At 39.1% G+C, this 17105-nt stretch overlaps 2 protein-coding genes across 2 annotated transcripts; one reads left to right on the top strand and one right to left on the bottom strand.

The window, feature by feature from the left end:
* Positions 1–1911: 1911 nt before the first annotated feature.
* On the bottom strand, positions 1912–2733 carry LOC112178338 (putative pentatricopeptide repeat-containing protein At1g31840). Its single transcript, XM_024316494.1, has one exon. The coding sequence runs from the start codon at positions 2731–2733 to the stop codon at positions 1912–1914; it is 822 nt and encodes a 273-aa protein (XP_024172262.1).
* Positions 2734–7646: 4913 nt separating this feature from the next.
* Positions 7647–9262, top strand: LOC112179033. Its single transcript, XM_024317338.2, has 2 exons — positions 7647–7803; positions 8027–9262. The coding sequence occupies exon 2, from the start codon at positions 8054–8056 to the stop codon at positions 8789–8791; it is 738 nt and encodes a 245-aa protein (XP_024173106.1). The 5' UTR covers positions 7647–7803; positions 8027–8053; the 3' UTR covers positions 8792–9262.
* Positions 9263–17105: the final 7843 nt, after the last annotated feature.

Genomic DNA, 17105 nt, shown 5'->3' with positions numbered 1-17105 from the left:
TGCCCCTGCAGCAGAGAGAATGTACTATCCCCTTGGGTTGCATTCAAATCGCAATTCTCTGAAACTGTATTGAATACCAGTTTTAGAGACTCTACATAAAAGAATTGCTTTTGCCCAAAAGATATGCAGGTAACCACCATTGTTTCTATGAGAAAGTTGACTACTATTATCATCTTGCCCATCTTGCAGAATCAAGGATAAATCATTCAGTCCTAAGTAGCTTCGTCTTGTTTTTCTTCCTCCATAACAGAGATAAACAGAGAGAATGAGAGAGCTTTTGGTGCTAATGTTGCATAACTACTTAACACTTATAAGGGTCTCTATCCTTCATTTCTTAGATGCTGTCTTTCGCGCACCAAGCTTTTTCCTGAAAACATGGTATAGTCAGCAGAATAAGTTGTTTAACATTGGAACAACCAAAGCCATCTCACTACGTCCAAACCCAGGTCTCATTACCATCAGGAATTAAAATGATTTACTAACAGTCCTATAGACGTATGATCACAGCTCCAGCTTAAATATCATCAATGTAAAGCATTACCTTTGTGCATGTTCACGACTTTTAGCATCAAAATAAGAGAAACTAGATACTGCTTCTAAAATAAGGCTTCTCTCCAGGCAAGTTTAATCTCAAAACAATACTGGATGAAGGAAAGCTTTATCTGCTTGTAGACTAATTTGATAGTCAAAACTCGAAACTATTAAGAAGAATCAAAGATGCTGCATTTATTATTGACTGATAATCTAATAACATGAGAATTACTGTGTCATTCAACTGAAATGTGCAAAACTTACATAAATTCCCTTACGGTCAAATGAGAAAAGGAAAATGATTGAATATTACCTCATAGGCAGAATCAGAGCACATTTCTCACTGATTTGAATTGATCAATAAAACAATTAACTTCAGAGAAAACTTATCAGACTAAAAGAAACATGTTTACTTCAACCACTTTAATTGTAATTCCTTTCTACTCAAATGGAGATATCACAATTGTATTAAGTCATGTAACCCTTAAAACAATTGCACAAATTAGAATGATGGGTTCGTTAAGTTCTAAAAGAAGACAAAAATGCACTACGACTAATAAATAAAATATGCAGGGAATCTATGATCACAGGAGCTCCTGTACTGAACTAGAAAGTTTCAAGTTTTTCTATTGTTCACTTAATCGATCAATTTTTTATTTCGGAACTGTGAACCTAGAATAACAAATATGCCAGATTGTTTCTCCTTTAGATATACCAAAGAAGGAGCATTTCCTCATGTCTATCATGTCAAAAGTAGATAATTCCATGTGGCTAAGCATGAAAGAATTAGAATGCAGAACACTAGAAAGAAAGAAAGAAAGAAAGAGAAGCTAAAGGAATTAGCAGCAAAGACTACTTGTTTACTTCAATGTCAAACGTCACACTACTCCATTGTCAAATTCACAAGGATAAAGAACAGCCTAAAATCCCCCATTGAAACTCAATACTACATGATTTCCTACTCTTACTGGCTGCCCCGTATCTAGAACATCATAATCCTAAAGCTGCTGGCCGGAACAACATCGATGAAGCAATGCATCAGCCCTTCAACTTGGAAAGAACAATGTTCATGACCCTTCTTATTACTGGTGTTGGCCTTCCCTTTAGAACCTCCATCATAGCCTTTGCGTTTGGCACAAACCCCTTACCCATCATCACCTCCACCAACTCTTTGCACTCCTTCTCAGATGCCTCGTCCTCTTGCTTTGCAAAGCTCTCTATCACAGCAGTGTAGGTAGCAGCATTAGGCCTCATCCCCTTGTCCATCATCTCAAGCAAGCACTTCTTGGCATCTCCAGAGAAGTTGGGGTCAGCAGTGAGTCCCTTGATTAAAACAGTGTAAGTGTAGGATTTTGGGGCAACCCCAGCAGCTAACATGTCCTAGTACGCCCCCAGAGCACCCTTGGTCTTGCCAAACTTGAGATAGGCTTCAATAACGGAGGTGTGGACTACAACCATGGGCTGTATACCCATCTCAACAACGCGCTTATAAAGCTCCATGGCCTGGTCTGCACTGCCATCCTCAATCAAAGCCTTGTACATCTTCAACGAATTTTTGTAGAGGCAACCCGGCTTGGTGCGCCACGTGCGGAATACTTTTTGCACATTCTTGTCGGTGGTATTGTTGACAAGATCATCATACATCTTCATTCCCTTCATTGCTTCTGCAAGGTGGGTTTCTTCAAACTGAAAATTTTTGGACTCAGGGACAAACCCCTTTGCTTGTATCTGCTCAAGGAACTCCCTGGCCTTCTCCACTGACTCCCGGCAGGCAATGGCGTCGAACACAGTCGTGTAGGAGGCAGAATGGGGCTTCATTCCCTTATCCAACATTTCCAAAAAGTACTTCTTGGCATACCCAACGAAAGTGACATCAGAAGGTGAGTCTTTTGCAAGTGCCGTGATGAGTATAGAGTAAGTAACCGAGGCGGGGGCGACACCACTGGCTAACATGTGGTGGTACACCCTGAGAGCAGCCTTGGTCTTTCCAGCATAGGCATAGCATCGAATGACAATGGTGAAGACAGCCACATCAGGCAGCACGGCCAACTCAGAGCGAGGCTTAAAGAGCTCTTTGGCTTCGTCAGGCATGCCGGAATTCGCCATAGAATCGAACACCAAAATCGCATAATTGTTAAGGGATCCATAGTCACCAAGCATCTCAAACTGTTTTTTCAAGAAAATGTCCTCGATCACAGTCATGGGTAGAGTCCTTGAAAACTTTCATTACATGTTTCTTGAGGTCATCGGAGGAAGAATTGGGGGAACTAGTACTGTACTCCATTGATTTGATTTTGCACTGTAGTACTCTAGTTTTATCAGAAATTAAAATTAGAAACAACAGAAGTCAGAGCTTTAGAAAAGGAAAGAGACCCAATTTAGTCAAACTGAAGTTAGGGTTTTGTGGTCTAAATCAAACAATATGCCACCGCCGGAGTGTAAAAATCGGAACTTTACTAAACCGGAGTGCAGAAAAGGAGAGGAAAAATCAGTGAAACGAATTTAGGGTTTTCTATTACAAATTGACTCAAGTAGAACTACTGTTTGAGGTTTAGATCAATAGCACCGGTTTCCAAAAAGAAGACGTTGAAGAAAGGTCACTCACCTTTCTCCGATGATCTGCGGCGGTGGCTCTGTACTATTGAAACTCTGCGTTTTGCTCCGGGAGAAGAGAACAGTACACCAAGCAAGAGAAATGGGACTTAAATTTCGAAATGCCAAAAATATCGGACTTCTAATGGTCTCTACCCTCTAAAACCTCTTTTTAATTTTTGGTTTATGTTTCAAGAGACTCTTTACAATTATTACAAATGAAACCATCTCTATTACAAGAGAGTTTTCGGTACACGCACCGTTGAGATTAGATGGTTTTGAGTATAAATAAAAGACTCCACATATAGACAGCTGAGATTGTATAATTGTTGTATGTGGACTTGCACCGCTGTGTATAGAAGAATTGTCGCTCTATTACAACCAAAACAAACTGCATTCGAATACTTGGTGTGGTAGATTTGTTCGAGTGATAGAACATAGAATTCTATGTCTAATTTTCAAGTCTCAACTCTCATTAGTTTGTGACCAACAAGTTTGAGAGGCATTAAGATTTGTGCACCTGTGGCGTGGGATTAGTCTTACTTTACTAGGATACTCTGTGAACTTCAGTCCGTATACTAACCTGAGTGAGTATGTTACTAACGCGTTACCTTGTGGACTGCGGTCCCAATGCGGATTGAGGTACTCACCCACGATCGAAAAAAAGAAGAAAACCCGTTGCATTTTAATTTTGACTTTTTTGGTCGTTAATTTTCGGTTGAGCCACTAAAGGGTTGATTCCCACTACATGTATTATTTTTTGGGACCTTGACCCATAGCCCCATTTATAAAGAAAACACTCCCCATCACCCCACCAACAAATTAATATTCTCACTTACCCCATTTAAGGCAAAATGTCTATTTTAAACACAATTCAATTAAAAAATTACGTCGTGCCACTCTCCCTGTCTATCTCTTAGACTCTCTCTCTGTCCTCTCCATGACACCGGCTTCGTCGGCGTCTGATCTGTCCTCTCGATGACCATGGAGTAGCTGGAAATGGACACGAATCTGACTCGCTTGCCTTTGTCGCCGTCGTCGTCGCCGAAGTTGCTCTCTCTCTCTCTCTCTCTCCCCCACCCTCCCTTCCATGACGTCGACTTCATCGACGTCTGATCTGTCCTCAATGACCACGGCGGAGTAGCTGGAATTGGAGACGGATCCGACCCGCTTGTCTTTGTCGTTGCCGCCGTCACCGAAGTTGGTCTGGGGTAAGAGCTCGTTTATCAATCTAATGTATAGTGTTTTGGGTCGCTCTAGACTCAAGCTCATTTTCTGCAATTCGTCAACTTTACGATTTCAAACTCCAAACTAGTATTCCACTAAGAATTGATTTATTTTTATGATTTACAGTGAATGTCAAGAAGTGTTTTATGGTTTCATTCCCAATATTGAGTTTGGGTGTGATCGTGGTTTCATTCCCAGCTTTCGCGGCATCTGCTATGGGTCTCACATAGGAATGGGCAAATGGTTATGGTTCCAATTTTCCAGTTAGTGCTATGGTTAATGGTTCCAAGTTTCCAACCACTGAAACAGCTATGGCAGTGGGACCATCACTTATGACGGTGTTTCTTGTATTTGGAGGTTATTATGTGAATGCAAATAAGGCACCAATTATCTTTTGTTGGATTCCCCATGCATCTCTAATCAGATGGTAAGTTCAAAGATTACCAAGAAGTAAACGTTCATTCTAATTAAGAAGTAAACATTATATGTTTCTTTTCCATATCAAGAAGTAAAAAAAAAATGTTCTGTTGGGGGCAATACATGGCTGATAGACGTCTATTGGGGGCAATAGATGTTTTGAATTGATGTAATCTCCTTGTTTTTTTCTGTAATCAAAGTTTTATTTGTCTAAATTTAGGGAGATTAGTTCTCATTCTGGCGATTGAAAGTCCTATTGGGGGCAATAGAAGTCTATTAGGGGGCAATACATGGCTGATAGTCGTCTATTGGGGGGCAATAGATGTTTTGAATTGATGTAATCTCCTCGTTTTTTTTCTTTAATCAAAGTTTTATTTGTGTAGTTTTAGGAAGATTAATTACCATTTCGGTAATCTAAACGTCTATTGGGGGGCAATAGACGTCTACTGGGGGGCAATAGACGTCTACTGGGGGCAATACACGGCTGATAGTCGTCTATTGGGGGGCAATAGACGTCTATTAGGGGCAAAAAAACTTTCCGGTGAGATTTTCAGCAAGTTCCGGTGGGCGGCAGCCGGTGACCGGAATCCGGAGGCCGGTGACGGGATTCCGGCGACCGATGACCGGTGACAAGCTCCGGTGAAGTCTCCTATGGTTTCTCTCTCTTCAATTTTCTCTATCTCTCTCTCTAAGTAACAAAGGGGTGAGGAGTAAAATGGTATTAAAAAAAATTGAAAACAAAAAAAAAATCTTAATGGGGTATTAGGGAAGACTCCCTTAGAGTGTATTGGGTAAGAGAGAATTAAAAAAACTTAATGGGGTAAGTGGGAAAAAATCCCTAGAAATGGGGTAAATGGACAAAACCCGTTATTTTTTCTTCGTTTCATACATTTTGCCTTTAAATTTTTCTTCTACTAATTATCATCTTATAGGAAGCCAAGTAACCAATAATTGATATTGAGTAATACTAAAAAGTACACCGATGTTCTTTAAAAAAAAAAAAAAAAAAAAGTACACCGATGCAAAACCACTTCGAAAATAAACAAATACACGTTTGAAACTGATAATAACCGTAACAGGAAGACGGATATGGTGACTAATTTCGTTACCACAATGCATTGTGTTGAATAAAGTAATGATCATGTATCCTTCAATAAGCGCTTGCAATGTCAAGCCATTGAACATGTTGAGCCTAGTATTGCTCAGAGGTCAAAACATGTAATTTCTCAAGTCTAATAGGCTTTAATTTTCACTTTTTTTTTTTTTGATTAAAGGGCTGATACGGCTGCTATCAAACCTTCATTAATGAAACTGTCGAATACAATTTTTTTTTTTTGGGGGGGGGGGGGGGGAAACATTGAGCCTAAACCCCTGATTACAATAAGCAATTAGAGAACATCCTGAAATATTGTTATGAGTCTCTCCCAAATAACTGTATTCAACTAGGCACCAACTAGCAAAGAGCGCTCTTCTAGCGACTCTATTTGCTTTGATATAGCGGTGACATAACGGAAATATAACTCGATATGTAACCCGATTACAACGTAGCATAATTACCATATGCACAGCTTTCCCACTATGTTGCCGCCATAGGATAATTCCGACGACACTTAGTTTCATCATGCCACTAGGAGGCTACGACCATTTGACCAAGCAAGGAACTCGCCGCATACCTAAAGTAGACACATTACTGCCACTAAGAAACTGCGACCATTTGCCAATGCAAGGAACTTGTCGTCTTCTTAGAGCAGACAAAGCATGTAGAGTGCGTATAGCGGAACCAAACCCACTTCGTTCTACCAAAAAATGGTAGCGACTTATTAATGGTAAAAATCATGAGATAAAAGATAAACATAAACTTATAACAAAAGCACAACCCAAGCCCAACTGGATCCAAGCCCAAAGTCAAGTCAAATGAAGGTTGCAGAAGCCCATCATGCCCAGCCACCCCACCACCACAGGTACACCCTTGCTGGATCACCTCCAGTGGTATACCACAGTCGCTCCACTGCCAACGTGCTGCCAGACCAGATCGCTTCCCATTCACCGCCCAACAAACCGGTCACACCTTCGTCTTCGGCATCCGGCCACCCCACCGAAACTTGGGAAGAACGCGATCCCACAACTCGGTCTCCCCATCCTTAGCCCACCCTTTGATCTGATCTGATCGGTTATGCCAACCACCGGATCTGACAACAATCCGCCGCTATCTGCCTTTAAACCCCCAACCCTTACCAGTCGCCTCCCTCTCTCCTTCATCAGACCTTGTCTTCAGCCCTTGAACCAAGCCGGACCCAAACCTGCGACAAACCGTCATCACATCAATAGACAACCCGTTCAGCTGCACTCACCACCCTCCGACGAGGCCAAAAGCCTGCCTCGGCTCGGTGAGCCATCGGACGAGCACATAGGAGCAAATGAAAACCTAATTTTTAGAGAGACGCGCGTTCAGTTTTTTTTTTTTTTTAGTATCCCTCAAATATTTTGTTTTATTTTTGTATAACACACATCTTTTTCTTGACGGAGGTGGGTTGTAATGTGTTTAACTGTTTATAGGTCGCCCTGGCATCAGAGTTGGTGTTGCCTAATGAAGACAACGGCAACCAAGAGGTCAAGAGAAAAAGAAAAGGAAGTAAGACCTAATTTGGGATTGCTTTAATTTTACAAAATCAGATTTAAATCATGTGATTGAAAAAAAAAAATTAAAATAAAATTTGCACCTATAAACGTAGTCCTCTGCGTTTTTATTAGCCTAGCATGACCACAGCCGGACTCGTGAGCTCATGCCAGAAGCCTATTCCAACCAATTGGGTCAGTTAAAATCCCGGCCCAATGAAGAAAGGTTTTGCCCCAAGCCTAGCCTGAATCTGAAACCGACCCACTTAAAATCTTCTAGTTGGTCGAAATTCGGGGTTAAAAACAAATTAGAAACCAAGCCGGCTTCTTCTTCTTCCTCCTCCTGCTTTCATCTCCCCCAAATCTGAAACAGACCAACCCTAATTGGGATTCGAGGGTATTATCAGGCTCCAGATCGTTGTAAGTATTTATGTATCGGTCGATTGCCCTTGATCTTGTTTGTATATTTATTTATGTCTTCCGAGTCATTCAGCCTGATTGTTCTGTTTGCTGTTTCATAAGTATCTGAGTAATTGTGTGGTTGAAACAGCAACTAGCATCTCTTTCAGCTCTTCTCTTTTAATCCATTTAGTCATTCAAATCATTCATCTCATCCATATTCTTAAAAATTGTTCTGTTCTAGAGAGCACCTGTAGTACAATTTATTCACATGTCGTCCAACGTGGTCACCGAGGCACACAAGTTTTATACTGAAGTGAAGCAAAGAGCAATAACAAAGTTGGTAAATCCAAAAGGCTTTCTCCAAGTCACATTAAGATTCTACAGGCATTTTGCAACTCAAAGTTGTACTGGTGGTGCTCGAGGACCCGTTATGTATGACGTACCAACCGTTATAAGTGAAAGGAAGATTATGATTCCTATCTCAGATGTCAAGCTAGAACCCAGAAGGTGTGAGTGGCCAAAGGTCATGGCTGATCAGCTTTCCAGCATGGGTATCCCAGAAGCCCAGCAGCCGCATATATTGGAAAAAACATTTGAGGTGGCTCAAGTGACCAACCCCGATTTGCGAATTAATGTGATGATGGTGTACCTGACTGCGTACAGGTTCGACAACTGTATTGATAGGGTCATAACAGATTCCTTGGATGCGGACAAAGGGAAGCTTATCCCTGCAGCTAAATCATCCATCCAGTGCTTAGAGAAATTGAGACTTGATAGTTTGGAGTCGGAAGCTATTATTAGACAGACGCCATGTGCTATTTGCTGTGACAGCCTCGGTCACCTTGATGCTGGAGAAGATGAGGCTGTGGCTGTTGATCATCAACAGATGATAACTCGCTTACCCTGCCAGCACCATTATCATGCAGATTGCATTGTCCCGTGGCTGGAGATCAATCACTTGTGTCCTTTGTGCCGATACCCAATGCCTTTTGCAGGCAAGCCATGAAATCTCTAATGGAGGCTATGGAAAACCTTCTTTGCTCAACTGGAACAGTTCCCCTGGTATTATGACCTAAAGAACTCCTGTATTTCTTATGATGGAGTGTGTTGTTGTAATCCTTCTGATTTTCCTAAACTAGTCTCTTCAAAGGCAGGTTTCCAGCCATCTCAAGTGACATTATGGTGAATGAGATAGTCTTGGCCTTCCTGGTTTCACTAGAAATGCCATGTATTGCACTGGTTTTTCTTGACCTTTGCTTTTATTTTATAGTTTTTCTTGTCACACTCCTAAATTTGATTCTTTAATTAGTCATGCCTGCTTAATTAAGCAAACACTTGTTTATGGGCTGAATGCGGACGGAGACCAATTAGTTGATTTTTTTTTTTTCCTTATTTTAGCCATTATGCAGTTTGGTCAGCATTTCAGATGCAGCTTACAACCTTGGAACTTTATTATTACTTCTCTGATTTTTGCTTAGTCTTTATGATTTATGGCAATGTGATGTATCACAGACAACAATTAGTACATGCATCACCAGTTATGTTATCTAATTCTGTTTTATGGTCCTAATCAGCTTGTTTGGAAATACAAAACAAATTTCATGTAGTGAGTGAGTTATCTGTCAACAATCTATGGATATTTGCATCTTCTCAGGCTTTGAAACAAATTCCCATTTAAGCATCCCATGATTTTCTCTCTCAATCGACTACATTTGATTTTTTTTATAAATCAATTCTTTTCTTTAGCAGAACGTTTGCTAAATTTATGTCGAGTCTTTTTTATATAATCACTACTCAGTTCTTGTTAAAATATTTGTTGCTGACGGCCAAGTTTTGAGCGTTTGTTTCAATGAGACATGGGACTTACTTGTGGCTACTTCTGAATGGCTTAGAAGAACTCAAACTTGGTAAAATTGCTTTTAAATGAGAAATCACTTTTTATGCGAACTTGGTAATATTGAAAGTGTCATTGGGCATCAATGTTACTCTATGACTTTGTCAAATGATAAATTTTTATTTTTGATTGTGGGATTTGTGTATTTGATTGAGGGGTTTTGTATTTCAGCATATTGTATTTGACTGCAGTCTCTACCTCTCTGGCGCTGTAGGCATTGTATGACAGGTCATTACTGCCATACAAAGCTTCAGATCTGCATATGTCTCTTACGTTGCAGTCTGCCTCAAAGAATTCATAAGCATGCTGTGCTAGTAGTTTTCAGTCATTGAATCAATTACAAGTTTTGTGATAGTAATCTTCCCCTACAATCTCTCTTTCTTCAGTAGTTGATGAAGTTTTCAACCAAAAAAATATGGTCTCCTCGAGTCCTTGGTAACAAAATAATACACACTGATTGATATAGACAAAAGCATGAGCCAAGCTGCTGCCGCAATTCAATCCCAGACGTGTTTCTTCATTAGAAAATGCCATGAATTAATAAGAAAAGAGAGTGCAGTCTCCCAACAGAGTTGGGAGTCTGATACTAAAACCATTAAGAATAATTATCAACAAAATCCTCGGCTGCTTCCTCTAGTGTTATACTTCTTTACCATCAACATGTAAAGGACCAGATCCTCTACTTGGATTCTTTCCAATATGCAGCCCTTGAGGAATCAGAATAGTAGTCTTTCAATAAATTTGATGCCCAAGATTGGTTCCATTCCATTGTAGAGAAATGTACCAAGATTCAGTTTTCAGAGGAATATGCCGCACCTCCTGATCTACTTCTTCTACCCACAACTCCATAAATTCGCATCCTCTTAACCGACCAATCAGCCAAGTTTGAGGATAGAAATCTTTTAACCCGAAGCCGAACGAAAAAAAGTAACTTAAAAAAACTCCAAATTGTACTTGAATTAGTGCGATTTTTTTTTTAACTATAATTTTTTATTTTATTTTATTTTTTAACTATAATTTTTTTTTTTTTTTTTATACCTCAAGTGATATCTCAACTATTACACCGTCACCAAATATAGTGCACCCGTTAGCTTTTCTGTTAAAATCGCATACGTGACATCAGAAATGTTCATCTGGTCAGTTATTGACTAAGAAAATAATGCCCAACCGTCTTGGATTTAAATCCAATGGTGGAGAGAATTATAATTAGGTTGACTTATTTTAGTTTCTGCCTTGGATGTAAATTCAAGAGTGATTTGAGTATAGAAATTTATGATTTCATATAGCTTTTGGTATGAGAGTCGAGAGCCAAAACGTGCCCTCTCAAAACCCTAGCGCTGCCTCCTGTAGGCTGCTTCTAGGGAGGTCTTCGGCACCTCCAGTTCAAGGTTCCTCTCAACGATTATGCCTTGCGGTGGATCTGTTCCATTTTTGGTGCAAGGAATGGTGGGTTGCGGTTTGTGTAGCAGCGATCCTCTTCATTCTCCGGCCGATACGCAAACGACTTCGTGATCATAGTCTGAGGAGGAGATCTGGAATCTGGTATGGATCGGGGCATCATTCCTTTAGGGTTTGGCAGGTCTTTGATGGTGGGACAAGGCTGCTGGTGGCTGCGCTGCAGAGCGGTGGCAGAGTCCTGCTTCAATGGATAGCTCTGAGGCGTTTGATGCAGAAGCTATTGGTGTGGTCAACGATGGTGGTCTGGATGCATGTGGCGCCGGAGTTGCTTGGATTTTGGGTTGATTTGCAGGTAGCGCTGGCTTGGCTATTCGGAGTCGCTTTTCTGGCGGCTCGGAATCGCTAGTTTGGCTGTTTGGAGGTAGTTGGTATGGTGGCTATATTGGGTACGGATGACGACTGCATTCGACGACGACCGACAGCTGCAACGGGACTCTGGGATGCTGCTGGGCCCAACTCAGCCCATATGTTGGGTTTAACTTCTCGTATGAGTTGGATTTGGGATTCAGGAGACATTGTGGTTGAATTTCTGCTCAATTTCCAAGAGGCTTGCCCTAAAGAGAAGGGAAAAAGGAAACTATAGTTTTCTGCTTTTGTGACTAGCATTTGAGTTAGAGTCTGGTGCTATATAAGTTAGTTTCTCTAGTCATACACCAATTGAGGTCTCTAGGCGATTAGGGTTGCTATAGCAAGAACTTAGATAGTTTGGATTTTGTTTCATTTGGCTAGGCACATAAATAATTGTGCATATTTTGTTTACAGTGAGGGTCACCTGTTATATGTTTGGCGGCTTATACCATCTAAAACTCTTAGTATGAGACAACTTATGATGTACTTGCTTTCTGGCCATGGATAAGTAATGAAGTTATCTATTTCTCAAAAAAAAAAGAAAAAAAAAGAGTGATTTGAGTATAATTTCTCTGGTCAGCAGCTGACCAGGTGAACACCATATTTGGATTGGGTAAAAACTCTAAATGGTACATGAACTAATGTGAAATGTATTGTTTAATACCTATAATTTTTTTTACTCCAAATGGTACATCAAATATTGTGCCGTTACTTTTTTTTTTTTTTTTGATTTGGCAATGACACGGTGTCCTTAAAGGCTTCCTAGGCCCAGAGACTAATCCGTGCTCGGGGGATCTTGTTAGAACGCTTCCTCCCCCTGGCCACCAAGAATATTTTGGGATTTAACTCCAATAAGCGTCGGCGGGATTCGAACCTGGGTGTGGCCGTGTGGGAGTTCCACACCTGGAGGCTCTTACCAACTCGATCACTTGTGGTGGTTATATTGTGCCGTTACTGAATATAGTACTTCCATTATAAATAGAAAAGGTAAAATAAAATTGGACTTTTTTATTATAAAAAAATATATTTGTGGATTATAATGATAAAATGTTTGTGAATTTTAGTACATCTTTGCTCATTTACATATCAGTATTAATTAAGCCAATAAGGCTTCAAGTTTAATTTTCGAAATCACAACAATTGCCCCTCTTTAATCAAAGTCCAAAAATAAACAATTTAGTAGATAGAGGACATCATGGTAATTAACAAATACTGAAATTAAAAAAAATTAAAAAACAAATGATTTATCCAAATGTGGTAATAGTGATTCAAACTTCTCTCTCTTTTAACTGCAAGTCTGCCATTATAATTTTTTTTTTCAATCTCTTTTTAATTGTAGTTGAAGGAAGGTATTGGTTTTTTTTTTTTCCTTCTAAATAAAAAAGGGGAAAAATTTATTAAAACTCTAAAATGCAACAAAAAAATGTCAATCGACACACACGTGAGCATGTGTTAAGAGACTAGTCATTCATAATTCAAATTTAGATGTATCATTTAGGGTAAAAAAAAAAATTATAGGTATCAGAAAATGCATTTCGCAATATAACCAATCTAAATACATGTCACGTAGGTGAATTTAACGAAAAAATTTATATAGCCAATATATTTGATAGGGAAAACTACAAAAAAATACCTGAACTTTGGAGATCATTTCAAATAAATACCTCATCTATAAAATCTTTCAAATAAATACCCGAGCTATTCTTAATCCTACAAAATCTCAATTCCGTCAGACATTCCGTTAAAACAACCGTTAACTTGCCTACGTGGCATGTTTGGCCTTTTAATTTCTATTGACTGGACCCACCAATGAGGGTATTTTAGAGAACAAAAAATTTATCCCGCTCAATGTCTCCCCTAACCCTAAACTTTCAGCCCTTTCCCTCAACAAATTGAGTACGTTTCCTTTGCCGTTCTTGTTACAGTTCACATGCAATGGGAGAACCCCTTTTCAGTTACTAACAATATGTCTGCAAAGTGAGGGTCAGGGTAGGGAGAAATACTTCCCTGCATGCAAGCGAGCGTACTTAATTGGTAAGAATTCTGATTGTTGTTTAACGAAGTAAGGGTGTTAATTTCGAGTACAGTTTCCAAGCCGGAAAATGGCACAATCAGTTGCACGTGTTTTTGTTCTTCACAAAGAGACACTGATGTGAATCATTATTGGTTGAGATATTCCTACCTGAGTCCCAAATAGTTTCTTGCTTGAATTGGATTCACTAAGATTGGTTTTTGATATGTGTGGTTTGAAGTTATAAACTAGTTGTTTAAGTATTTTAGTTATGCTAGTTTTCGGGAATTTCATATTTGGACATGTTATTATAGGTTGAGGTACCACTAATTCAGTCTTAGGATTCCAATCTGATTCACGAAGGGTTCTTTGAGTTTTTTGATATTTCATGTTTGAACTTTTAGACCAGTTGGTTGAGAACTTTAGTTTTGTTACTTTCTGGAAATTATATATTTGGACATATAATTATTAGATTAAACATTAAACTTTTGTTATCCAACATATTTTCTGTTCATTATTGATGGGTATTTTTCTTGGTTGTGAAGGTATCGTGCTTGACTTTGGGGATTTGATGGCTTGGGCACTGAGAACCGAATATTTTGATGAACAAAGTTATGGTGAGTTTTCAGTTCTATCTTCCTGGGATTGTTCATATTTTGTTATGAGGTTTTCTTGTTCATTTGGCTACTAGGTTTGTGTCATGGCCTGATGAGGATACATTTATTATAGTATAGTCTGCACTTTCTATACTACTACAAGAAAAAAGGGAACTGAATTAATGGTGGGCTGTTTTGGATTGGTGAAGAAAACCTACATGTTGTCGTTGTTAAGCTTTAAAGACCAGCTGTATAATTAGACCTTGAATAGGTTTGAATGGTATCTGATATTCTGATAAACATTAAAAGTCGTTAGGTTCCTACTTTTTGGTTGCTCTTAATTGAAGAGACCTAATGTTTGTTAACATTTTTTGAAAGACATGTTTAAACTGACTTCAAGTTTACCTGATGAAGAGACCTAATTAATGTCTTTATCGAAAATTGTAATATGTAGGCTGAAGAAAACATGTTTCATGAAGTAACAACAACGTTTTCATCATACTTGTTTATGAATTTGTAAATAAAACCAATATGTCAATTTGTTATGAAATTGTAATTATTACTAACGGATAATACAATTTAATATGACTTATGTGATTGAACATTTCAATGTTGCAGTTGATCCGGATAAATTCACAATTAGAATGTATCACAATGGTGATATGCAACCGCTGTGCTATGTAAATGGGGATATTGCTCACTTTGACTATTGTGACAAGGATAATATGTCTATGTGTGAGATTATTGCAATGGGAAAAGAATTAGGTCATCATGGCATATTAAATTATTGGTATAAGTTGCCTGGGATGGGAATTGGAGCTGCCATGAGTTTGTTAAAAAGGGATGATGATGTTGTTGATATGGTGGCTTTTGTGCCAGATGTGAGGATAATTGAAGTGTACTTGGAGCATATACTAGACTCTGGTCCTTGTGACATTGAAAACTTAGGTTGGGACCTCAATGACTTTGGAATAGACCTCAGTAAAAGTTCTGATGTGGGAGCTAGGAAGAGAAAAAGTATTGTGATTGAGGAGTTAGGGTTAGGTGAAGATGACAATGCTTATCATATAACGCAGACTGAATTAGCTAATGACAAGAATGACAGTGATAATGACAATTTAGATGGAGACTATCATCCTGAAGCTGATTTTGTTGATAGTGATTACAGTGGGGATGATGATAATTCTGACGAAGTTGGTTATAATGATGGTACAGCAAGTAGTATTGATGCTGAAGCTACTGCCAAAGATGGTGGAAATACTCGTGTCAATGCAGGTGTTGATGACGGTAAAACTAATTGTGGGAGTGATGCAAATGTTACAAATAATTTTAATCATAATATGGAAATTGGAAGTTGGGATCTGGTGATGAATAATATTCAATTGGAAGATGTAGAAGAGAAAGAAGACCATCTTTCAAATGAGGAATTAAGAAGCGTCCATGATTCTGATGATGAAAATAATTCTATGAGAAAAAGGGAGCCAGAGTTTAACCCTGAAACTGATATGAAGGACCCCCAGTTTGAGTTAGGGATGTTATTTAGTGATTGTCATGTTTTTAGAGCCGCCATTAGAGAGTATGCAATGTTGCACGGTTACGAAATGAGATGGAAGAGGAATGAGGAATTTAAGTTGAAGGTTTTATGCAAAGGCGAATTCTACCCTTGGCAAATTTATGCTGGAAAGAGAGCTTCTAATGATGATACATTGCAGGTAAAAACATATGTTGGAGAGCATTCTTGCTCAAGGGTTTATGAAAATCGCACTTGTACAGCAGATTGGTTAGCTAAAAAGTTCAAGAAGAGACTGCAATCAGATCCCAATATGCCAACAAATGCAATAGTAGATGCTGCTTCTGATGAGTGGACAGTTGGGGTTTCTAAAATGAAAGCATATAGAGCAAAGAGACAAGCAATCGATGAAATACAAGGCACCTTGAAAAAGCAATATGATAGGCTCTGGGATTATTGTGAGGAGCTGAAGAGGACTAATCCTGGCACCACAACTAAAATGCAATGTGACTTCATTGATGGCCAACCAAAATTCAAAAGGCTGTACATTTGTTTGGAGGCTTGTAAAAAGGGGTTCAAAGAAGGTTGTAGATGCTTGGTTGGATTAGATGGCTGCCATTTGAAAGGAGTTTATGGAGGCCAATTACTAACTGCATGTGGCATTGATGCTAATAATGAAACATGGGTCATAGCATATGCAGTAGTGGAGTTGGAAACAAGGGATTCCTGGACATGGTTTCTTGAGCTATTGGTGCATGATTTGAACATTGTGAACCAATATGGTTGGACCTTCATTTCAGACAAACAAAAAGGACTTCCTGGTGCATTTGATGATGTACTCCCCAATTCTGAGCATCGCTTTTGTACAAGGCATCTTTATACAAATTTTAGGACAAAGTTTCAAGGGAAAGTGCTAAAAGACAAATTGTGGGCAGCTGCAAAGTCTACTACAAAGCCTTGGTTTAAAAAACATATGGATGAACTCAAGGTCTTGAGCACAGCTGCATTCAATTGGTTAGTCAAGTTCCCAGCAGAAAATTGGTCCAAATCACACTTTCGAACTTATGTTAAGTGTGACATGGTAATGAACAATATCAGTGAGTCTTTTAACAAGACTATCCTTAAAGCTAGAGACAAGCCAATTATTACTATGCTCGAGTTGATTAGGTGTCTTTTGATGAGAAGAATTCATACAAGGAGGGATAAGATGAAGAAATGGCCTCACAAGGTGTGTCCTAAAGTATTTAAAAAGATTGAGCATAGAAAAGTGTTAGCAGGTGCGTTGACAATTGAATGGTCAGGAGGACCTAGATATCAAGTGAAGGGTCCAGGTGAACAATTTGTTGTTGACTTGGAGAAATCAATGTGTGAGTGCAGAAAGTGGCAATTAGGAGGTATTCCATGCAAGCATGCAATTGCTTCAATACACTACATGGGTGGGATGTCAATAGACAACTTTGTTGATAAAAAGTTGTTAACAGAGACTTATTTCAAGGCTTATAA

This window comes from Rosa chinensis, chromosome 7 (assembly GCF_002994745.2).
Source record: "Rosa chinensis cultivar Old Blush chromosome 7, RchiOBHm-V2, whole genome shotgun sequence".
NCBI classification, from domain to species: Eukaryota; Viridiplantae; Streptophyta; class Magnoliopsida; order Rosales; family Rosaceae; genus Rosa; species Rosa chinensis.
Note: the sequence above shows the minus strand (reverse complement) of the source record. Positions and strands in the feature narration are given on the sequence as shown.

What these genes read in the sequence shown, in the direction of transcription:
- LOC112178338 (XM_024316494.1), bottom strand. Translation starts at nt 2,733, where the DNA reads ATGACTGTGATCGAGGACATTTTCTTGAAAAAACAGTTTGAGATGCTT.
- LOC112179033 (XM_024317338.2), top strand. Translation starts at nt 8,054, where the DNA reads ATGTCGTCCAACGTGGTCACCGAGGCACACAAGTTTTATACTGAAGTG.